Source organism: Gopherus evgoodei, chromosome 11 (genome assembly GCF_007399415.2).
Source record: "Gopherus evgoodei ecotype Sinaloan lineage chromosome 11, rGopEvg1_v1.p, whole genome shotgun sequence".
NCBI classification, from domain to species: domain Eukaryota; kingdom Metazoa; phylum Chordata; order Testudines; family Testudinidae; genus Gopherus; species Gopherus evgoodei.
Window position 1 is genome coordinate 6,938,253 of NC_044332.1, and position 24,680 is coordinate 6,962,932.

Genomic DNA, 24,680 nt, shown 5'->3' on the forward strand with positions numbered 1-24,680 from the left:
ATGATACACACACTTCATTCTCAACCTCTTTGTTTTGTGGGGGGAGTTTGCTGGTGTCCCTCCTTCTCATGGTCTCTATATATTGTCTCTTGTTCTGCAAGCCTTCCAAGCTGCTCCTGCGGGTCCCCCCTCCTTGGCAATTCAGAGGCAGCAGTTCCAATACCCGCTCAATTGCTTTTAATGAGCTTGGGTTAACTTTATCCCCTGCAGCTATTTCCTTTTCTTCTTCCTTCTTCATCTCTTGGGGAATTCACCTTTCTTTATGTTCTCTCTGGCTTGTGTTCTCCTGTGTGATCTTTTCTGACCTTTCTGTGCTTAATGGCTCTTTCCCTTAACTGTGTCATTCCTTCCCTCCAGGGTTTCCAGATGCCCCTTTGAAACCTTAATAGGAAGGGGTTCCTGACTGTGCCTAACACAAGGAGATGGGGTAACCCATCCACTACCCCAGCTGGCTTCCATTTAAACTTCCCCTGAAATTCCAAGGGCACCTGTGCCACAGGGCAGTTTCTTACCCCCATTTCTATATTTGAGCCTCACTCTTCAGTGGGGTTTCACCAACTCATGCCTGATTAGTAAAAAGGCTGAGGCAATGTCTACCAGATCCCTTTGATAGCTCCTTCTCAATGTTATCTAAATGGTCAGTAATTTCCTTCTTCCTCCCTGCCCAGCGAGTCCCGGCCCAACCACAGAATTCTGTAAACCCAGCTTCTATATATGGGCAGTCTCTTTTCATATGTCCTGGTCCCCCACACTTGTAAGACATCATCAGCCGAGACCCCACCATTTCTTCAGCCTCTACTCTCTTTTTCTCAGCTCCCTTTCTTGATGTAGCTTCCCTGATCTTCCTCCCTGGATCCAGATTCTTAAACTACCAACCCCTTCTGGGAATGTCTGCCTCTGCAAACTCTGTTAATTAACTGCCGCATCTAGGGTGACTGTTTCATGCCGCCTGACCCATAATGGGCTCCTGTCTGGGAGATTTTAAAGGAACGGTTCAAGAATGAGTGTCCATAATGTTGGCCACATACTGGGTGTCTGGCCTTAGCCAACGAGTGGCCCAGTCTGTCAGTTTTGGGCAAATGTCCAGGGTCATAATCCTCCCGTCCATCCTGCGGCTTGAAATTTTTTTGCCAGTACTTTTCTGCCAAGAGGCCCACCCAATCTAATACAGCTGCCTGAACCATTTCGTAGATCCTTTCCCGCTCATCACTGAGTGTCAGGGAAGCTGCCTGAGCTTCCCCTGTTCAACAGGGAGCTAGCCATAGGGCCTATATTCCCTTTTCCCATCCTGTCCCCATAGCCACCATCCCAAATGAGACCAAATATCCATTGGGGTCAACTGTGGGGTCCATCTTGCAGAGGCCAATCCCCTGTGCCCAGCTGCTGTTCCCACCACAGGACTCACCATATTTTGTAATAGCTGTTGCTGCATCAGGGATTCCTTCCTTATATATTCCCACATGCTTTTTAGTTCCTCAGCCTGACGGGTGAGCAAGGACTCTCTTCCTCAAATGGTGGAACAGCATGAAGGCCTGCAAGGTCATCAACCTGCCATTTTAAAGTTTCCTCCATCTCCTGGACTGCCAAACTTTTCCAGCATCTCGCTTGTCATGTTATCTATTCACATGGAGAAAGGCAGGATGCCAGACAAGCCCCCACGTGTGATGGAGCACTCACTATGCCTGTCCTCTTGGCTTTGCACAGACCACTCAGAGACCTTTTCTTGCACAGATACCACTCTGAAGTTTATTTACACTGTCTCACTCCACCGCCTTTTACATACCAGTGCAGTCACACTATTTACAGGCCTGCTCTACGCTACAAAACTGTTCACATGTCTATGCTTAAAGTTGTCTCCTACCAAGAGACGCACCAACACAGTGACATCCCAAGCACTGATGGACCATGGTCAATGAAGCATGAGTGTAGGTGCTGAGTTAGCTAAGAGAAACTGCTGAACTTCAGTTCATTTGCAAATCTGACAACATCAGCTCAGGATTAAACAAAGACTGTGAATGGCTTGCCAACTACAAAACGAGTTTCTCCTCCCTTGGTTTTCACACCTCAACTGCTAGAAGAGGGCCTCATCCTCCCTGACTGAACTAACCTCATTATCTCCAGACTGATTCTGGTTTGCATATTTATACCTGCCTCTGGAAATTTCCACATGCGTCTGACGAAGTGGGTATTCACCGAAGAAAGCTTATGCTCCAATATGTTTGTTAGTCTATAAGGTGCCACACGACTCTTTAGTGAGAAGCAACCAAGAATGTGTTAAGCAGAGGGAGGCTGGCGACCCCAGGGTGCACTGCTTCCTATCGAGGCAGCAAATCACTGTACAGAGTGGGTGCCCAGAAGACAAGGGAGTGGGTACTTCAGTGTAACAAGGTGGGTGCATTAACTGCTAGCTTGCAGAGGGAACGCGTAGAGCACATCAGTGTGCTTGTGCTGCCAGAAGCTGGCAGGTTTGGGAGAACTTCCCCTGGTGGGCACAGCCGAGGATCTCCCACACTGCATGGAGCTGGTAGTGTTTCACCCCAGACACCTTGGGAACCCCGATAGAGTCACAGTGAGATCCTGGAGAACCCATTCCTAGCTAGCCCATGGCTCCTTCCTGTGTCTGCACAGGGACATGAGCCACAGGTAGGGCAAATGGCTTCACCTTTGGCCCCTTGCCCCAGGCTGTGCCTCCTTTCAGCATTCAGTGGGGTTTTTACCACACGGGTTTTGACAAGGGGTCTCTCATTCCCAGCATCTCTCCACCCAAGTAAAGTCCCTCCAGTAACCACCTTCCACTCCTGCTGGGAATGACGAGTCTGAACACACCGGACACACGCCCAGTGCCTGGGGAGGGAGCTCATCCTCCAGCTCACCCTTTCACCCAGAGGAGATGGCTGTGAGACTGCTTTCCTCCGGAAGTTCAGTCACATAGCTCACTAGATGAGGCTGAGCTACAGGCAGCCTTCTTGGCTGGACACAGCATGGGTAAGCCCCTCGGGCCTGGACACAACCCATCTTCTCCAGCCTTGAGCAGCGCACCCACGTAGGCCCAATTTTCCTACAGATGCCACATGTCAGGTTTTCAGGATCGCTTGGAGCTCGTCTACCCACATTGCCTGTCACTCCGGGTTTCAATTTACTTGAATCCCACTTCTGGGGTGCCCCTGTGTAGCCCCCCCCACCACCACCTTTTGGGTCACCAACTTGGTCCAGTCACCCTTTGGTTTTCTTCACTCTGGGTCCTACTGTCCACAAACTCATCTGCCACCTGGAATGTGCTACACGGATCCTCAGGATTCTTGTCCACTACTCACATTTGAAGCTCATGGAGACACATCTCACAGAGTTGCTCTAACCTCACTAGGTCATAAAAACTTTCCAGCGTAGTGACACCTGCCTCTTTACCTGCTTTGCAGAGATATTTCACCACCAGGGCGGCAGTTTCCATATACAATGAACCCTGGGTCTTTGCATATCCCAAAACCTTTTCCTATAAGCCACACATCAATTCAAGCTTATGCAGTAGAGCCCTGTTCATAGTTTCCAGTATCAACCCCACCTACCTGGCTATACACCTCTATCACTTTGGCACCAAGTAGGAGGGATCACAGAGAAGATGGTCTGCAGGATCAACCTGGTTCCAGTCACAAGCCTTCTCAAAGGCAGTGAGGTAGGCATCTATACCGCATCCCCCCACCCCAGCCTATTAAGCTGGGCCAACCATTTCGTATCTGGGCTCCTAGGGAACTGGCTTCCTTTGGTCTCTCCCCACTCTCCCCCCAAGAGACTTCTTGCTTTTCCATTCCCACTTCATGCTATTGCTGCTCTTCTTGGTTTTTCCTCTGCTCCTCCTCATGTTTACCCTTTTCTCTTGGTCAGCTCGCTGCCTTTCACAGTCTGATAGTCTCTGTTCCTCCTTTGCTTTCCGCTCCAACTCCCACTGCTTCAACTCTAGCAAAGGGGGAACGGGATCACCAGGATGCCCCCCTGCTGCAGGTGCCTCTGTGGTCCTGGGATTCTCTCAAAATCCCACCTGGCTTTGGACCCTAATTCTTGATCCGATCATCCTTCTCCAGCCATGCACTCGGCTGAGCCTTGTGTAATTCCCAACACTGAACACTCTCCCACTGCACAGCTCTGTGATGCTCTTAGGGAGAAAGCAGCAAAGAGTCCTGTGGCACTTTATAGACTAACACAGGTTTTGGAGCATGAGCTTTCGTGGGTGAATACCCACTTCGTCAGATGCATGTAGTGGAAATTTCCAGGGGCAGGTATATATATGCAGGCAAGCTAGAGATAATGAGGTAGTTCAATCAGGGAGGATGAGGCCCTGTTCTAGCAGTTGAGGTGTGAAAACCAAGGGAGGAGAAACTGGTTTTGTAATTGGCAAGCCATTCACAGTCTTTGTTTAATCCTAAACTGATGGTGTCAAATTTCCAGATGAACATATCTGCAACAGCGATACCATCACAGGACCTAACCAGATCAGCCACACCATCACCGGTTCATTCACTGCATGTCCACCAATGTAATATACGCCATCATATGCCAGCAATGCCCCTCTACTATGTACATCGGCCAAACTGGACAGTCGCTACGGAAAAGGATAAACGGACATAAATCAGATATTAGGAATGGTAATATACAAAAACCTGTAGGAGAACACTTCAACCTCCCTGGCCACACTACAGCAGACCTTAAGGTGGCCATCCTGCAGCAAAAAAACTTCAGGACTAGACTTCAAAGAGAAACTGCTGAGCTTCAGTTCATCTGCAAATTTGACACCATCAGCTCAGGATTAAACAAAGACTGTGAATGGCTTGCCAATTACAAAACCAGTTTCTCCTCCCTTGGTTTTCACACCTCAACTGCTAGAACAAGGCCTCATCCTCTCTGATTGAACTACCTCATTATCTCTAGCTTGCCTGCATATATATACCTGCCCCTAGAAATTTCCACTACATTCATCTGACGAAGTGGGAATTCACCGATGAAAGCTCATGCTCCAAAACGTCTGTTAGTCTATAAGGTGCCACAGGATTCTTTGCTGCTTTTACAGATCCAGACTAACACGGCTACCCCTTTGATACTTCTTAGGGAGGTGGATATACTTCATTTTCTTCGTCTTTCCTTTGACTAGTCTTGTTTTTACTGCTGCAAATCACTTATTGCAAAATCCTCCTGTTGCATTCAGAATCCCACCAGATGCCACCATCTGTCATGGATCCTTCAGGTCTGTCCTATACCTCAGCTTTTAAACAGTCCCTAGAGGAACCTCCCTTCAGTCTGACAAATCCCCAATGGGTCCCACTCTTCCCTCAGGGTAGGCTATGCAGCCTCAGTGCCTCTGAGACTGAGCCTCTGGGCTCCAGCTCTCCTGCCTCACACAGTGAGCTGTGCCCAGCAAGTCCAGCTGAGATAGACTCCTGGTCAGAGACTGTTACACTCTTCAGGGATTAATGCGCCCAGCAAGTATCTGCACTGATACCCAGCAGCCTTTTCAAAAAGAGCAGGGTTTATTAGTCAACTGGAACGCAGCCTGGGCAAGTCCTTAGGTTAGCACAGAGAAGTAAAGGTTAAGACATAATCCAGACTGGACAAAGCCTTGAGCCACACTGCTGTAGGAACCCATTGGGTGTCCTTTCCCTGTGTCTGTCCCTTTGTCTTAGTTCCAGGAAAGCTCCCTGTTTCTGGGAGCCCACTTCTTCCTGCTCCTCGGAACATGCTGAGTTCATGTGCGCTCTGCCCAGACAAGCTGGGAACCTCTCAGTGATAGGTGTCAAGTGTTCAGTCCTGGGGGTTACTGGGGACTCTGTAAGGTCTTCCATTGATATGGGTTAGTCATAGTCAGTGTCTTCATGAGCCATTTGTATCACCCTGCCACAGCTCTTCACACTCAGAGCTGAGCAACACCAAATACAGAGGGCAGCCGAGGGATGTATTGGAATAACAGAAATGTTACCAAAATTCCCACATCCGTCAACACACACACTGGTCACAGCCCTTGGAGAGAAGCAAAGCACAGGGGCTGGACTTTAGGCCAGTGAATGCAATGAAGGGTGAGGGGACTGCAAGCCTCAAACCTTGGTCAACATGCAGCGACTCCCATGTCCCTGCCCACAGAGAGGTGATGGCTGGAGGTCTGGTACCTGAGAGGGCATTCCTTGAGCAGACTCTGGAGGGGGTCAAAGGTGTAGCTTCCCTCAGACCTGTGACATCAGACAAGCAGTTCTGGGGGAATTAGGGTGTATTAACACACACCCCGCCCCACGTCTGGGGCAGCCTGGGGAATTAGACACTAGAATTCAGGAGCAATAGACTCTAATTCCTCTGAAAAGGGGACAGTGAAAAACAAGAACTAGGCCACATGGTCTCGGAAGGGACTGACTAAAAGATCCAAAAAGCCCGGAGGGAAGGCAGACCATGGTTGCTGGAGATGAGGGTGGGGAAGAGAAAAGACCTGACAAGTCCCCAGAGCTCTCACTGCCACCCTGTGACATCATCGACAAACAGCACATTTGTGCCAGGGCAGCGGTTGTCCTCTGGGATGGAGGAAGGCAGCAAGGACTCAGGAATGGTGGCCAGGGTTGCAGTGGGTAGATACGGGGAAGGAGGGAGGGATTGCATGAGGGGCAGTGAGTGGTGGATGAAGGACCAGAGTTTAATATTTTGGGGGGAAAAACCTGTAAAATAAAGCAAAACTGAACAGAACTAAAACTGGAGCGTAGGCTCTGAAGCAACAAGGCCTGGGCACGGATTCTTTGTGAAAGGCCTGGGATCCCCCACAGCTCCAGAGCCCCAAAACCTCTTCCCCTTCCCATTGACCCACACTGCCCCCTTCCTGGTGCCCTTCCTCCACACTACCCTTTCCTTCCTCCCACTGCTCTCAGCCCTACCCACCTGCTGGCACCCCAGCAATCTCTACTCCCCTTCTCTTCCCCTCCCACTGCTCCGTTTCCCTTTCACCCATGGACTCCTGAGCAGCAACCTCCTACGCTCGCCTGTCAAAAGATGGGCTCATCTGACTGTCACGCCGTCCATGCACCACGTAGTTCCCTTGTTTACTGGACTGTATCAAGAATTGTACCAGCTGCACAGAGTCCCCTTCAAATGAGGAAAGAGACGAAAGCTCTATTCATTCATTAGTTTTAATGCATCCAATGAGGATAAATTAAACTAAGCTTTATATATTTTTTTAAATGGCCGACAACATCAAATATACATATGTCCAGAAATGACACTGGGGATGGACATAAGGCAAAAAGTGGGGAATGGAAACCTGTCAAAAATTACAGGCTGAGTAAAGGCCTAGAGTTACTACTACTCGGGTTCTGTAGAGACCCCATAGCTTCTAAGACCAAGGGAACAGGAATTCTTACCCAGTGAGGCCACAGTGGCATAATTCTCCTGCATGACCTCCCTGTAGAGGGCTCTCTGAGCAAGGTCTAGCAGAGCCCATTCCCCCTCCGTGAAGTACACAGCCAGCTCCTCAAAGGTCACTGACCCCTGAAAGAAAAAAAGTCGCCCACTCAGTACCTGCTGCCAGTGACAACACCAGTATTCACAGGAGAGCAGGGTCAGTAAAATAAATAAATGAATAAAAAGAAATCTGATGAGGTTCAGCAAGGACAAGTGCAGAGTCCTGCACTTAGGAAGGAAGAATCCCAAGAACCATTACAAGCTGGGGACCGACTAGCTAAGCAGCAGTTCTGCAGAAAGGACCTGAGGATACAGCGGACAAGAAGCTGGATATGAGTCAGCAGTGTGCCCTCGTTGCCAAGAAGGCCAATGGCATATTGGGCTGTATTAGCAGAAGCATTGCCAGCAGACTGAGGAAAATGATTATTCCCCTCTATTCAGCACTGATGAGGCCACACCTAGAGTATTGCGTCCCCCAACTACAGAAGGAATGTGGACAGGTTGAAAAGAGTTCAAGGAAAGGGCAATGAAAACGTTTAGGGAGCTGGGGCACATGACTTGTGAGGAGAGGCTGAGGGAACTGGGGTTATTTAGTCGGCAGAAAAGAAGGGAGGTAGGGATAGCTCAGTGATTTGAGCATTGGCCTGCTAAACCCAGGGTTGTGAGTTCAATCCTTAAGGGGGCCATTTAGGGAACTAGGGTAAAAATCTTTCTAGGGATTGGTCCTGCTCTGAGCAGGGGGTTGGACTAGATGACCTCCTGAGGTCCCTTCCAACCCAGATATTCTATGATTTGATAGCAGCCTTCAACTACCTGAAGAAGGGTTCCAAAGAGGTTAGAGCTCAGCTGTTCTCAGTGATGACAGAACATGGAGCAATGGTCTCAAGTTGCAGTGTGGGAGGTCTAGGTTGGATATTAGGAAACACTATTTCACTGGGAGAGTGGTGAAGCACTGGAATGCGTTACCTAGGGAGGTGGTGGAATCTCCTTCCGTAGAGGCTTTTAAGGCCTGGCTTGACAAAGCCCTGGCTGGGATGATTTAGTTGTTGTTGGTCCTGAGCAGGGAGTTGGACTATATGACCTCCCAAGGTCTCTTCCAAACCTAATATTCTATGAATGCTCTGGGAAGGGGATACAGTAGCAGACTCCAATCCCTGTCCCACTCAGAGCAGCCAGAAAGCACCCGGGTGAGGGTAGAAGGAGAGAGGCCCTTCACATTTATCACACACGTATTAACCAGGGGGTGGTACAGGAGATGGAACCCCAGCAGGGTCCAGGGACAGTCCCTGGTAGGAATCCCAAAACCCTAACCATAAAAACACAACAGATAGCAAATGGAGGAAAGGGGAAGTCGACAGTAAAGGATAAGTCAGCAGCTTGGAATTGTAGAAAATTCATAAGAGAAGCAAAAGGACAGAGGGAGAAATCTACGGCCAGCTGAGTTAAAGACAATACAAAGGATTTTTTAAAGTATATTAACAACAAAGTATTCTAACAATGGCATTAGTCCATTACTATGATAGAATTATCAGTAATAATAGAGAGAAGGCGAAAGTGCTCAGTGAATACATTTGTTCTTTACTGGGGAAAAAACAAACAGATGATAATGACACTCTTTATATTCCAGTAACAACTCGTGAGGATGTTAAACAGCAGCAACTAAAGTTAGACATTTTTAAAATCAGCAGGTCCAGATAACTTGCATCCAGGAGTTTTGAAAGAAACGGCTGAGGAGCTCACTGGATCATTGCTGTTGATTTTCAGTGGGTCTTGGAACACTGGGAAAACTCCAGTAGAATGGAATAAAGATAGTTTTGTGCCAATATTCAGAATGTGAAATCGGGATGACCAGGTAATTATAGGACTATCCATTCAACATTGATATCAGGCAAGATAATGGAGCACCTGATAATTGTACTGATAAAAGACTGAAGAAGGGTAACACAATTAAAAACAATCAACATAGGTTTAGATCCTAGCAAACTAACTGCATATTTTTGGATGAGATTAGAAGTTTGGTTGATAAAGGTAATAGCACTGATGTAATATATGTAGACATCTGTAAGGCACTTGACTTGGTACAGAATATTAAAAAGTCGCTAACTGATAGGTCTCAAAACATAATTGTAAGTGGAGAACAATGGTTGAGTAGGTCTGTGTCTAGTAGGATCTCACAAGGATCAATTCTTGGCCCTGTGCTATTTAACATTTTTATCAATGACCCAGAAGAGAACATAAAATTGTCATTGATAAAGTTTGCAGATGACACAAAGATTAGGGGAGCAGCATATAACAAAATGTATCGGTAGGTTCAGGCTCCAGCACCGGGAATCTGGGAAGTTTTCCCAGTTCTGGCCAGGGGGGTTATTTCCTGTTCCACAATCAGGGGAAGTCCCACTCCCAACCCACATGAGTCTGTACCTCAAAAACAAGCCCCAGAGTCAACTAGTTCCAGCAGGATGGTCACACCCTGTCCCCTCCCTTTCTCCACATTGTCTATTTCCTGCCCCCCTGCTCCCACCTCCAGCAGCTCCCATTCTCCTGTGCATTTACTGCCCCTCTCCCTCCTGCTAGAATCCACCACCAGCTCCCAGACAATCGCTTACATGAGCCGGCTCCACTGATGCCATTTCCTTTCCCCTAGGAGGATGGGACGATCCGGAGCAAAATGTGGATGTTATTCTGCAGCCTGTCAGGGTGAGAAGGGTAACTGGTGAAACTTCAGAAGTTTTGTCCATACCACATTCTCCATTCATCCCAGGCATTCTCCCTGCAAACAGACATTCTAGGTCCTATTGCACTGAGAAACACTTATGTTTACACCAGACCGATATAGCTTTGGATTTCCTACATTTGAGAGGTTTGAGTTTTGCTGAACTCGACGTGCTGGAAGGGCTCAGGACAACACTGGGCACCCTTAGCGACGCATTAATGAAGTTGTCAGTGAATATGGATGTTCAATAAACACACGGAAAAGGATAGTTCTCTACCCCATCTACCATTCACATGCCCTAGCCTGGCAGCTTGAAGGGGGGAAAAAAGGGGTATGCGGCTCGGCAGTTCCCTGGCAGTGGGAGGGGGTAGCAGCAGGGGATGACTGGCAGTGGGGATAGGGGGGAGCAGAGTTGGGTTATGGTGTGAAGGAGTAGCTGGGACTGGGTAACCTGGGGCTGGGCAGTCTCCATGTGGGAGATTTGCTTCTCACTCCCTCTCATGTGCCCCTTCCATGCCCCGTTGCCAGTAGAGAATGGCCAACCTGGGGAATGGCTCAGGGAAACAATTCCCTACCGAACAAGGACAAAGCACTGCAGATACAAGGGGTAGGAAACACCCCACATCTGAGGAGATTTTAAATTGACACTGGAGAAGATGGAGCAAAAGCTGAATGGAGAAACTGTCAATAATTTGAGAGAAAAGAAGGAAAAAATCGACCTAGATCAGACCTGAACAACATACAGCCCGCGTGGACTCACTGTGTGGCCCGTGGGCAAGCAGCGCAGTGGGGCTGTCGGGTTCGCCCAGGGTCGCTGCAGCTGTCTGGGATTTTTCCTCCCTCCCTTCCCTTCCTCTCATGCAAAGTGCAGCATGGCTGATTGGGCGCCTGGGCCTGATTTAGCTGCTCCCATTGGCCTCCTGCAGGCAGAGTCCGTCCCCTGCTCCCCCGCTCCTCCTGCCTCAGCGGCAGGGGAGGGGATTTGCGCTCGGCAGCTTGTTTGATTGGATCCACGTACAGCCAGCGCTGGAGCAGTGTGGTGGAGTCCCGGGGGGTTGTCTGGGGGCATGGAGGAGGGTTGGATGGGTCGGAAGATTTGGGGGGGCTGTCAGGGTGTGTGTGTGGAGAGGGATCGGAGCAGTCAGGGGACAGGGAGCAGGGGGAGGGCTGGATGGGTCAGGAGTTCTGTGGGGGGCTGTCAGGGGGTGTGGGGAGGGTTGGATGGGTCGGGAGTTTGAGGGGGGGTGTTGGGGCGGGGAGTGGTTGGATGGGGCGTGGGAGTCCCGGGAGGTTGTTTGGGGGCAGGGGTGTGGATAAGGAAATTGCTGCTGCTGGGAAATGCTTTACAGAAGGCGAGCTTTTAAAAAAGTGTATGCTGATTGCTATATCTGAGTTATGTCCAGAAAAGAAGGGAATATTTGAGAATGTCAGTCTATCACGCATGACTGTACAGAGACGAATAGCTGACATTTCTACCAATCTAAGTGATCAGTTAAAGCAGAGAGTCAGTGAATTCTGCTTTTAATCCCTAGCTATGGATGAAAGCACCGATTTAAAAGACACCGCTCAACTTCTTATTTTTATTAGAGGTATTGATAAAAACTTTCAAATTACTGAAGAACTTGTTGGCATGTACTCTATGACAGGTGGCACAATCGGAAAAGAAATCTCCAGTGAAGTGATAAAGTGCATGAATGATAACTCGGGATTAGATTTCACAAACTTGGTGGCCATTTGTACTGATGGTGCTCCAGCTATGTATGGAAAAAATGTTGGAGCAGTTACTCTTCTTGAAGAATTTATCGGGAGACAAATAACCAAACATCACTGCATTATACATCAGCAGGTTTTGTGTAGCGAAGTCTTAAAATTTGAGCATGTAATGTCAGTGGTAGCTTCCATTGCAAACTACATTCGTTCTAGAGGATTAAAACATAGGACATTTTGAGCCTTTCTTGAAGGGCTAGACGCCGAGTGCAGAGACTTAATCTACTATACGGAAGTGAGGTGGTTGAGTCAAGGAAGAGTGCTCCAACGTTTCGTTGCTTTGAAAGAGGAAGTAGCAAAATTCCTAGAAAATGGGCCAATAAAATTCCCAGAGCTCGAAAATGAGTCCTGGAATCAAGATCTCTTATTCTTTTGTGATATTACAGCACACTTGAATGATCTCAACATTCAACTTCAGGGAAAAAGTCAACTTATATTTCAAGTGTGTGCAGCAATGAAAGCTTTCAAAATGAAACTGAAACTTTTCAGAAGCCAGCTGTCAAAAGGTGAAATGTGTCACTTTCCCACTTGTGCACAGTGTATCCCTCAGCACAAACACGCTGAGTAAGGAGAAAAATATGCAAAGCACATCAATCTTTTGACTGAAGAATTTGACAGAAGACTTATTTTGTCTAAAGAAGACGACATCCAGTTGAAGCTCATTGAAGATCCCTTTTCTGTGGATCCAGAAGAAGTGCCATTAGATTTGCAGTTGGAGGTTACTGAACTTCAGTGTTTGGCAGTTTACTGAAATAAGCATAGAGAAAGCAGCCTGTCTGGATGATGAAAAAGACAAGAATCCTATCGAAGTTGCACTGAAAACGTTCAGCATTTTTGGACGCACTTACACATGTGAACAAACATTTTCCATCATGAACATGAATAAAAACAAGTAATGTTCTTCTCTGACTGACGATCACTTGGAAGACATTATGAAAATATCCACTTCAAATATGATCCCTGAATATGACAAGCTTGTTGCCGAAAAGAGATGTAATATCCCTCATTAAATTTGAAAGGTAATTATGAAAAGTACAAATGTTTTCTTTCAACAGAATAGGTTTTCTTCATTTTTCCATGATTCATAAAAAAATTAAAATAATTTTCAAAATTGTTTGCTTTAATTGAAAAATTCTTAATTAAGTATCACCCCACCCCCCTAAACCTTCCTTTTCGGCCCACAGCTGTTTCAGTGGGGCAGCACTGAGGAAGGAGGGTTTGTTTCCACGGTGCAGGCAGCACTGAGAGGGTGTGTATTATGTTTTGGCAGGGGCAGGGTGGTGGTAGTGTTTCGGCGGTGATGGGGGAGGGGGTTCGGCTCTCAGCTGTTTTCTTTGGCTTAATATGGCCCTCGCTGCTTTACGAGTTGTGCAGGCCTGACATAGATTATATATCCATATTTGATAATTACAGAGAAATGCGACAGAATTGGAGAGGATTTTATAAATCTTTCAGAGGGAAGTAGCAAATCAGAAGGGATTTTAAGCTCTCCCTCCTGCCCCACCATCATTTCCTGACTGCTCCTAACTCACACTGCCTCCCCCTCCATTTCTGTCCTTCCCCCATCCTTCCCTGTCTGGCACCTCCACCCCCCAGATACACAAAGAGGAACCCCACTGAGCCAGTCTCTTCCCCTTCTCAATCCCCAGTTTTGCCACTGGGCAGATCCTGGCAGGAGATCAGTGGCTTCAATGCTGTTAAGGCAGCTCGGATCCCACCCACAGGTGCATTAACAACAAGTAGCAGATTCCCAGGGGCTGTGAGATCCAAGGCTCCTGGTGACATTTGCACAGAGTCACTTTTCTGACCATCCCCACTGTCTCTCTCTGTCACCTGGAGTCTCCGGCTCAGCAGTTGGGGTTGGCAAAGCCTGGGGCTGCCTTAGGGGGCTAGTTCCAGCCACTGGAGGAAGTACCCGCCCGGACTGGGAATGGAGGAGGCTTTAATGAAGGTCTCTCCACAGCACAGACCCTGCTGCGGAGCAGCAGCGGCTCAGCCTGGACTCCCAGATCACAGGAGAGGCAGCACCATCCCACCCAAGAAACTCAACCCTGATACCTTGAGTAAAGAGACAGAGAGAGCAGCCTCCCCTCCCTTAGCAACAGCTAGAGCCCTCTGGTGACAGCGGCTAAGGACACCACTTCCTTGGCTCCCATGTTAATCTAGAGTCACTCCTTTTCCTTCCTCACAGCAACACTGGAGTCAATGAGATCAGAAATGTGACATTGGGGAGGGTAAGACACCAAAATCTGTTTAAACATATCCTGGGAGGGGAGGTTCCATGCCTTCCCCCTCCCCCACTCCCTACATCTGGGGCAAGGACTTAGGGCAACTATCTTCCCTCCAAACCCTGAACATCCTACAGTTCTGAAGGGGAAGAGAAACAACATTTGTGGTGATTTTATATTAGTATTTGATCAATGGAGAGAAAGTTATCACCACCCCCGACCGGCCATTCACACAGCCCTGGCCAATGCTGATTTAACAGGAGACAGGAAGGGATGGAGGAGCCAGAAGATTCAATAAACTTCCATGCCCTGTCACTGGCTAATAATGGCCACCATGGACCCACCCCAGAGGTGGCTGGGTCTCAGCACTGCAGGAAGAGATCCCTCAGGGTGACCGTTCACCACAGGCTCTGGGGACTCTTTTGATGAAAGCAGCTATCGGAATGTGAGTTAATACAGGAGGATGGGATGTCTCAGCTGCTCTGGGCAATGCCCAGGGGAACAGGGATGCATCCACACACAGAGCAGCCCCCTGAGGGGAGTGAACCCCTTGTCTTGCACCATCTGAGGAAAGGAAATTCAGTCAGGGTCCAAACACCTCTCCTGTTAGCAGCTAGGAGACACCATTTTCCAGATAGTGAGAGGCCCTGCTTGGGATGTGTATCTGAATGGGGCAAGTCACTCTGATCAGCAACCCTGTGGATTTTAATGGAGATAAAAGGGGAAACAAATAATTCTCAAATGGGAGGGGGAAAGTTGATCACTGGGGAATTTAACCCCTCTGCAACCTCCACTATGGAGAATGACTCAGGGCAACAGGGTCCCTCCAAAAAGGAGAAGAGACTTTACATGAAAAATATGGGGAACACCTTGAAGCCTAAAATGATTATTTAAAAGTAATAATTGATGGAAATGCTAAAACCTGAAATGTGATACCAGCGTTCAGTAATTAAAAAGTAAAAGGGGAAAATATGAGAAATTTGTCACAAATTAGAGGAAAGTGGAAAAGTTTTAGGGATTTTATACCAATACCTGATACACGGCGAAGAGGTAAAATCAGGGTGGATTTCATATCAATCATTGATAATTAGGGAGAAAAGGGGAAATCAATATTCAAGGATTTAAGAAAAGTACAACATCTGAGGAGATTTTATGTTAATATCAGATGGTTAGATGGGGAAAATCTCAGGGGATAATAAATCATAGATAACGAGAGAGAAAATTGGGCAAAACATTCAAGAATTTTCTGTCAATATTTTAGAACTGAGGAGAAAATGGGGCAAAAACTAAACATTTCCTAATATAAGTGAAAAACATCAACATCTGGGGGGGGACTTTATGTTGATATTGAAGAATTGGAGGGAAAGTGGGAACGTTTAAGGGGATTTGTGATGGGATGCAGCTGGCCTTTGCAGTTCCCTAGGATCTTACTACATCCCGCCCCTGGAAGCAGCGAAGGTGGGTCCTCTGGGTCTGCCAAGTGCCTACACAGGCCTCACAGAAGTAAGTACTCAGAGCCCAGCAGTCTCAGATAAAAGTTGCTGCAGGGGCACAGCCGGTCAGTCAGTCCATGGCTTAGGACCAGAAGAGTAAAGCAAGGGGGCTCTTCCCTGGCCTGATGAGTGAGAAGAACCTGAGGATGCTGGCACTACGATAAGGCTGTAGATACAAGGGCCCCATAGGAAGAGGCCCAGGGAAAATAGTAGTGATGGATTGGAGTGAGCGGTACACGGCTTCTGTGTATAGGGTCCCTGGGTAGGAACCTGGGGTAATGGCTGGGCCTGGTTCCCCTGGCAACAGGTAAAATGGAGTAAGCTCCCAAAAGGGGACAGGCCTCCTCTGGGAGCCTGATCAAAGGGCTGAATTTAAAGGGCTCAGAGCTGGGGCTGAAAGCCCTAGTGAGGAGAAGTAGACTGATTCTTTGCTGGACTCTAAAACCCCGGTAAGGGTTCATTGAGACTTTGGGACTTGGCCAGAGGCCCGACCATGAAATTCCCACCAAGCTGGCCAGCAGCCTGCAGGGAACAGCAGTTGGAGAAAAGGTCTGGGATGCTGCACTCTGCTGCTTGGAGATCCTCCAAAGGTGAGTGCCCCACTAGGGGATTATACAGTGTTGATTCCTGATTACTCTCGCCCCCTGCTCCACCAATATGGCCACCAGGTGCCCGTTATCTACCGGGTAATGAGCGTTGGGGTAGGGCTGAGGTTCGATCACTGGATGCCCTGGGGGGGGTGTCAAGTGCCCACGGGTAGCGACGGAGAAAACGCAAGCAATCACTTTTAGTGTTAAAGAGAATGAGGATTTATTAGCTGAGTCACAGACTAGGATAAGGGACAACACGATTAGTTACAGCTTGGGCTTACAATATACTACCAAAACAAATAATACAAATACTGCAATTACAAATAAAAGCTGGCCCTGGTATTTTTCCAAGTCCCAGTAATTATTCAGGTCGTTCCAGGGGTTAGTAAAAGTGATATTGGTGCTATTAGTAATCATAAATGCAGCAGCTAATCTCACTAAACAAATTGTGAGGCTTGACTGGTCCCCCTTGCTTTCAAGGTTTCCTGGTCAACGGGTTTCCCCTAGCAGGAGCCTTGGGGCGGCTGGAATCAGTCTTTGCCTCTTATCTAGCAGCACAGAATACTTAACAGCTAATTCTACTTACACATACAAACCACAAAAGTTTCATTACGGCCGGCAAGCGGTTAGGCTTCAGGAAACGCATGAGCCGAGAGAGAATCTTCAGGTTGATCAGGCCTGGATACGGTTTCGACAGGAATTCGGGGTCTCTCCGCCCGTCCCCAGGAGGGGACCGGCAATATATAGCGAATTTTTCGTCATAATTTGTGATAAGCCAATTGGGGGGTCGCGAGTGGCATATGCCCATACAAGGGAGGCAGTCGGGCCCCAACATCCCTACCCAGGAAGCAACCGTCGTGAGGGGAACTTTGTCCCTCCAGGCTGGCCGACCACAAGGTTGCTTTTTCCTGTCACAAGTTCTGCTTTCCGAGCAGCTACGTGACCAGTGGCAGTTCTGAGGGCTGGGGGAGAAAATCCGTTGGGGGGTGGAGGCCGGAGCACCCATCGCCCTGGGGCCCTACTTGGGGGTCTAACATACAGCAGTGTACAACAAACAGCACAAAGAGATGGGTTCCCCTTGCCTGACATTCACTGGGGCAACAGGGAGCCCTGGGCAATGCTGCTTTAACAGGAGCAGGGAGGGTGGAGGAGCCAGAAGGCCTTGGGGGATGGGCAGTGGGGTCTGGCAATGGGACTGGCAGCTAGTGGCTGAAGGGGCCTGGGGTTGGGGAAAAAGGGAATCAGTGGGGCTGGGCAGCCTCCCTTCCATGCCCTGCTGCTGGCTCCCACCCCAGATGCAGCTGTGCCCCACAGCTCTCCCAAACTGCACCCATCACCCCATTCCTACTTGGCAAATGACTCATGGCAACAATTCTCCCCTGAACAAGGACAAATTGCTGCAGAGAAAATGGGTGGGAAACCCCCCAAATCTGAGGAGACTGTAAATTCTGCACTGGGGAGAGAATGGGGCAAACTCTGTGGCCGAGAACAGAGGCACTCAAACCTTGGAGAGGGAAGAAGGGAAAGCGACAGGGGTTTTACAGCCCTATTTGCTAATTCTGGAGCAATGGGGCAGAGCTGGGAGGATCTGATCAGTCTGGGAGAGGGAAGAGGTAAAATCAGAGGGGATTTCACACACCCCCATATGGGCACCTGCTCTTCTCCTCTCCATGTGATGTCCTGGCTGCACAGAGGGGTAAATCTGCCCCACGTCACATGGTCTCTCTGCCCCCCACCCTCCTTTTCCCTTCGTCCCCGCCATACTGCCCCCCCCCCGCGCCGTGTCTTTTCCCATCTCAGCCCCGGGCGGCGCGGTCCCAGCGGGAGTAGACCCCGGGGCGGGGCGCGGGGAGATCCCGGGCTCCCGGGGACGCGGTGCGGAGTCACGTTCCGGCCCGGCCCTGTTACCTGGGTCTCCGGCCCGGAGCTGCTGCCGGCGGAGCCGGGCCCGGGGGCTGCTCCCAGCCCCGCAGAGGAAGCCCCCAGCCCGGACACGTGCAGAGGTGACGGGGGAGGCGCCCAGATTTCTCCTCCCGGATTAGCCCGGCTGCCTGTGGTGGCGGGACGGGGCGGCGGCGCCCAGCCCAGGCGAGTTAGTGACGGGGGGGGGGCCTGTGCGCCGGCTCAGTCGCTGGTCCTAGCTGGGCTGCGGGGGGGGAGGAGCAGCCCGGGACTTCCTCTTCCCTGCCCACTGCAGGCTGGGTCCAGGTCAGACCCACCCCCGCGTCCTCCCCGTTCCGGCCCCATCGCGGCTCCTCCTCCGCAAGGGGGGGGCGGGGAGTTCTCCCCCCGCCAGTCTGCCCAGCCCGACGCATCCGGAGCCCCCCACGGCGCCCGGATCACTCCACTGACCCCCCGCCCGCACCTGGATCCCCCACGACCTCCGCTGCTCCAGCCCCACCCGCGGCTGCCTGCAGCGCTCCCCGCCCCGGGGCTCTCTCCGCCCGGGACCAGCGCAGCCCGGGCCCCGCCCGCAGCAGCTCCCGAGCCGGGCAAGGCGGGGTGAGACCTCGGGGCGAGGGCTAGGGCTGGGGCCGGGGCCGGGGCCGGGGCCGGGTAGGAAAGTGCTTCTGCACCCCCCCCCCCCCGCCCTCGTCCCAGCTCCGCTCCCGGGCCGGGGCGGCCGGTCCCAGCGCTGCTGCAGGCGCCCGACGGGCTGGGCTGGGCTGGGCTGGCTCCTCCAGCTGCTCGGTCCCATCTGCTGAGGCCCCTCCCGGGGCTGGGCCCGTGTCTTGCTGGCCTGGGGTCAAACCGGAGGGGGGATGGGCAGAGTCTGTGCAGGGGCAAACAGCTGGGGGCGGGGGCGGGGGGAACCAGGGGTAGGAGCTTCCAGTAGGAATGTGCTACTGCCTGTGCACTGAGCATGCTCAGTACATCTGCTGAAGCCACTGCCCTTCACTCTGCCCTTATTAGCCTTAAGATTCTGCAAGCTGCTTTTGGCGGGTTAAAAAGTGGCAAAGGGGGCGAATTGGAGCAGGGGGGTGGCCACGTTCTGAGCAGGAGATGGAAATTTACAAAATCAGGACGGGGGGGAGCAGGCAGAGTTAAGCCCAGGAGCGAAGCGTTTGCAGAGGGCAAAACCTGGCACAAGCAGGGGCAGAGAGGGTAGCAGTTACCCCAGTGGCACCGAGACACCGGTGCTTTGCAAAATAGTTTGTTGAGGGGGCAGTGGCTTTTCTGTACAAACTGAGCATGCTCAGTAACGTCTGCTGAAGCCACTGCCTTCACTCTGCCCTTATTAGGGGTAAAAATCTGGTGACTGCAATTTACAGGGGTTAAAACAGGGCTGCTCAGAGGATTGAGAGAGCCCGGGGCAAAGCAATTTTGGGGGCCCCTTCCATAAAAAAGTTGCAATATTATATTTTTTTGGAGGCACCTGTGGGGCCTGGGGCAAATTGCCCCACTTCCCCCCCCCCGGGTGGCCCTGGGTTGAAAAGGGGGTGAATCAGAGCAGGGGAGGGACCAGGGTCTGAGCAGGGGACAAAAGTTGACAGGTCAAGCAGCTGGAGGCAGGATTAGGAGAAGGGCTAAAGGGCAAAATCAGGGCTGAGGGGGAGAAGGAGTTAAGCTTGAGGCGAGGTGATGACAGAGGGCAGAACCCAGCACAGGCAGGGGCAGGGGGGTAGCGGTTACCCCAGTGTGACTGAGACACCGGTGTTTGCAAAAATGGTGGGGGGCAAAGCAGCTTTTTTTATTTCCCCTCACAGACAGCACCTCTTTTTTACAAAAGCTGTTTCTTACAATCCAGATGTATCAGTAACTGCTACAGATAGCACATCTCTACAAGTAGCAATTTCACATAGGTTATAATGCAAGAAACTGCTACCCGTAGGCATTTGCTACATCAGGTAGCTGTTTACTATAAAAGCAGTTTCTTACAATCCACTCTGTATCAATAACTGCTACCAGTAGCACATTGCTATGTGGAGCAATATAATACACTACACCCATCTGTCTGCATAAAGCCTCATAACATAGTTAGTCTCCTTTTCTTGTTATCTGCTGTAAATGTAGCTTCACACCATTAAATAATTTACTTCATCATTTACCTTTGATAATATTGTGAAGATGGATGTCATTGTGCTATTTATATTTTATTAGCAAACAATTTTTGAAAATATTAATAGTTGCTAGTATCTCCAGCAATCACATCTGTTTTTAGTGTGCTATTTCCTGTTGGTAATTGCAATACAGTCATTTACAGTTTAATTCTCATTTTTTGTTCTTTTTATAACAGAAGTTTATTCTCTGGGATCATGTTACTTCAAGATTAACTGATTTCCTGGGTTGCTGACAAAACTGCTTCAGTTTCCTTTGATCCACCACTGGGGATTATTTTGTCAACCATTGTTTTGCCGCTCTGTCCAGCATCCTCATGAGTAAGGATGTCACCCCTTGTGTGTAGAACTTGGTTCCCAAATGTTCACTCAAGGTCAGATTTTTCAGGGCTTTTAAATCTACCTTCTCTAAAATCCTTCTCAAAGGCAAATTTCTACTAAACCTTTTCTACATTTTGATATACAATCCCATGATAAATTGACAGCCACAAGAATTGAAAAAGATATTAAATTAAACCCTATACTTACTGGTTTTTGTTATTTGTCCTCTTGCTTCTGAGACTCTAGGATGCACTAGCTCCATACACACACACACATACTGTTACCTCCGTCAAAGAATCCATATCCCCCAGGTGATCTTACATTTCTACAACATTCAATATTGTGTTGGCCCTCCAGTGACATGTGATTTCTGCCCCCCGCCCCCACACACAACCTTGGAACTGAAAAATGATTAAAAATCCTTATTTTTGGTAAGTAATCCCCCATCCTGCAAACACTGAAGTCCACACTTTATTCTTCTGTAACTTCATTTGTGGCATTCATAGCTGTTGAATTTTTCTACTGAATTGTTTCTACTTTATTTAATTTCATAGCCTTTTATGTATGCTAGGTATTTTGTTATGATACCGTTTGGGGATGGTCTTAATTCTGACAAGCTTACTGCTCTGCACTGCCAAAATCAGTTTGTTTTGTTTTTGGTTTATAATGAAGTATCCTGTTATGCCTTTGTACTGGTTGTGAAGTTAATGCACATAAGTTACAGTGCCTTAAACCCCTGTGTGGATGCTCTTATTCAAAAGTAAAAAGGTCTTACAGCAGTCAGGGCTACCATCAAACATTGCAGGAGTCCTTCCCACAAACACTGTTGTGGCCTTTGACCTGTCTTGAACATTTTAAAGTTTTGTATAATCCAAAACCAAGTGCTCCTCTGCTTCTCTCCTTCTCTTTTAAGCCCAAAGAGAGGGAGAGAAGCAGGGGAGCACTCATCTTAACTTTCCTGCCCAGCTCTTCAATGTTCACAGGATGGGGAAGAGAAAAGCCTTTACAATATTTTACAGATATCAATTTTGGCCTGACAACATTTCAATAAATGGTTCAAGATTAAAATGTAAGGTGATGTCACTGTTTTTCTCTGCCCTGCACTGGTCAGACATGTACTATGATGGGAAGAAAGTCAGGGCTTTGGAGCGGAGCCTGGAGCTGGAGCACAGAGCAGCTCTGGAGCAGTGGAGCTGCAAGTTTTTGCCTGTACAGCTTCAAAGCCCTGGAAGAATGAGTGCCCAACTGTGCCCTGGTAGCGCCTGCTGTGCACAGATAGAGTTCAGAGTGGGGAAGGAACCTTGACATAGGGACAATGTAATAGGGACCGAGTCTTTTATAACACAAGCTATACTTTTGCAATTGTTGTATAGACATTCATTTTCATTTGAGGTACATTACTAATATTTTATACTAAATTTAATGCTTAAAGGCTAAAATAAATGCTTACAATTTTGTATGAGAAGATGTATTGCTTTTTTTCTCTACTGAACATTCTGTGTTAGCAAAAGAGTCAATAACATAATTTTTAACAAGCTTTTTAGAGTTAATTTGCTTGTGATACTAATTTCACTCTTGTTAGGAGCACAAACTTTAACAAGCACTGCTTGCCATTAACATAACATAACATAAAAGTGTATAAGATTAAATCACCTATAAAATTAAACCAAAATAAATTTTAAATACAGGTCCATGCAAATACTTTGAGGGTATTAAGCTTTCATGATGCTTTGTTGTGTTTGGGAGCCAAAGGTGGAAACCTGTTGAAATTGTTTGGCTAGTTTTATGCATAAATTGTTTTTAAACATTTTTTGCTATCACAGTCGTATAACTATATTTAAAAATGAAAAAAAATTATAAAAACCCAAACAAGAAATTAACATTTTGTTAATATTATCTTTACCTTAATTTTGAGGTTTTCCCCATACATTTTTCTTTGAATAACAAAATAATTTTTTTTAAAACAAAACTGTGATTAATAAATGAGAATTCTTTTGGTTTGCAATTGCATTATTTGTTGAGGCAAAAATATATGTACCTATATTAGTAACTGAAACCTTTTTGAACTTTGCACAAAAAAATTAGTGTTAATAATACTACAATTGTACCCCAACCATGATCTTAAAATAGTGGGGTACCACATAGATATATTTTTAAAAGGGTAAAAAATTGACTTTTGTTGCAGCAAAATAAAAATAATAATAAATAGTCATGTGACACAGGACAATGCACATGGCATACAGGACAAACTTGCAATTAAAAACAAATGGCGCCAGAGTTCTATTCATAACTATACAAATTAAGGCAAACAGAACTAAAAAGGGTTAAACATTTGAATAAAAAGTTATTACCTTAAAACTTTTAACAAAAAAATTAATAAATATATTAATATTTGCCAAATTTATTGTTTTAATTTGGTAACAAGGAATTTTGCATTACTTTATATTTAACAGTATTAAAACTCTGCTACATGGAAATAAGAAAAGCCCATGTTTCAAATATTAGTGAGTGGTTAGAATTAGAAGCAGAGTGCGCATTTTGATTGCTTGGCAACCATATCTTCAAGAAAGTTAGGAATAATTCTGGCTATTGCATCCCTGAAGGGTTAAAATAATTAATTTACTGGATTTAGATAAAGTAAAGTTTTTTTTTACTTTGTTTTCTTTTTTGTTTCTTGTTTTGTTCTGGTTTCAATTGTTTTATCTTTTGGAGGTTTCTGTAAAAACTAACTTTTAAAACAAAGAGAGAGAGAGAAATGAGGAGAGGCGGAGGAAAATGGTGGAGGGGGGGAGTGAAGAGCAACCTAGGAAGATAGTGAGACCTGAGCCAAGGGAGATTAAGGCCTTGGCTACACTGGCGCTTTACAGCGCTGCAACTTTCTCGCTCAGGGTGTGAAAAAAAACACCCCCGAGCGCTGCAAGATACAGCGCTGTAAAGCGCCAGTGTAAACTGCGCCGCAGCGCTGGAAGCTGCAAGCTAATCCCCATGAGGAGGTGGAGTACGTTCAGCACTGGGAGAGCTCTCTCCCAGAGCTGGCATTGCGACCACACGCGGCAGCGCTTTGAAGTTTTGAGTGTAGCCAAGCCCTTACTCTGTCAAGGTATTTGAAGGTACAGGCAGCAGCAGCAAGTTCAGCAAACTGAGAAAGCATATAAAGGAAAAAACTTAACCGATATGTAAAAATATTTGAGAAAGAAAGTTATATTTTTAGATATGAGCACAGAGTGTGGTTCCATGGGTCAAAGCAGTTGGGAACCTGCACAGTTGAGAACCGCACCCTTGTTTTTTTATCCTGACTTGGAGAGTGGGGGTAGTTACCTGCTCTTGTAAAACCTCAGTTTGTTCTCCTAGTGTCTGTTGCTTTTGTCTGCCTGCCAAATGGATAGCAGGAATGCCCTTTTTCACTGCAGTTAACTGGTTTTGGGCAACTCCATTGGTTAATGCATCAATTCTAGGTGTTAACCTGATTGATTTTGTTTGTTTACTTTGAAATTCTTTTTTATTCACTCTCCTGCAATTGAGCTGTAGCTCCGGTCTCCTAATGTGATCTGTTCCCTTTTTTCCTTCATCTGATTTACCAGTGCAGTGAAAATATTCTTTGCTACTCTTTCCTTCTGTGCACTTACTTCTCCCATTTTGACAGGCACCAGTCTAGGGGCTTGGCTACACTGGAGAGTTGCAGTGCTGGTGGTGGCTTTACAGCGCTGCAACTCACTCACCGTCCACACTTGCAAGGCACATACAGCGCTGTATCTCCCTAGCTACAGTGCTGGTTGTACTCCACCTCGACAAGGGGAATAAAGACTGGAGTGCTGCTCCGCCAGTGTGGCCACCAAAAGCGCTGTAATTGGCCTCCAGACGTATTCGGAGGTATCCCAGAGTACCTGTTCTAGTCACTCCACTCATCAGTTCAACCTCTACTGCCCTGGCCTCGAGTGACCAACTGTCAGACCCACCTTTTAAATGCCCTGGAAATTTTAAAAATCCCCTTCCTGTTTACTCAGCTAGGTGTGGAGTGCAATCAGTGAATCTTTCCAGGTGACCATGCCTCCACGTGGCAAATGAGCCCCAGCATGGAGCAATGGTGAGTT

At 47.9% G+C, this 24,680-nt stretch overlaps 1 protein-coding gene and 1 long non-coding RNA gene across 2 annotated transcripts; one reads left to right on the plus strand and one right to left on the minus strand.

The window, feature by feature from the left end:
- Window positions 1-6,289: 6,289 nt before the first annotated feature.
- On the minus strand, window positions 6,290-16,830 carry LOC115659631 (zinc finger protein 772-like). The gene is made up of 4 exons (XM_030580067.1): window positions 16,797-16,830; window positions 10,026-10,108; window positions 7,380-7,506; window positions 6,290-7,104 (listed from the first exon to the last, which is right to left on the minus strand). Exons 1-4 carry the CDS (start codon window positions 16,798-16,800, stop codon window positions 6,992-6,994), a joined length of 327 nt encoding a protein of 108 aa, XP_030435927.1. The 5' UTR covers window positions 16,801-16,830; the 3' UTR covers window positions 6,290-6,991.
- Window positions 16,831-18,438: 1,608 nt separating this feature from the next.
- LOC115659632 lies at window positions 18,439-24,608 on the plus strand. The gene is made up of 3 exons (XR_004002610.1): window positions 18,439-18,712; window positions 20,448-21,020; window positions 24,594-24,608. It is a non-coding gene; the product is annotated as an uncharacterized LOC115659632 (long non-coding RNA).
- The last annotated feature ends 72 nt before the right edge of the window (window positions 24,609-24,680 follow it).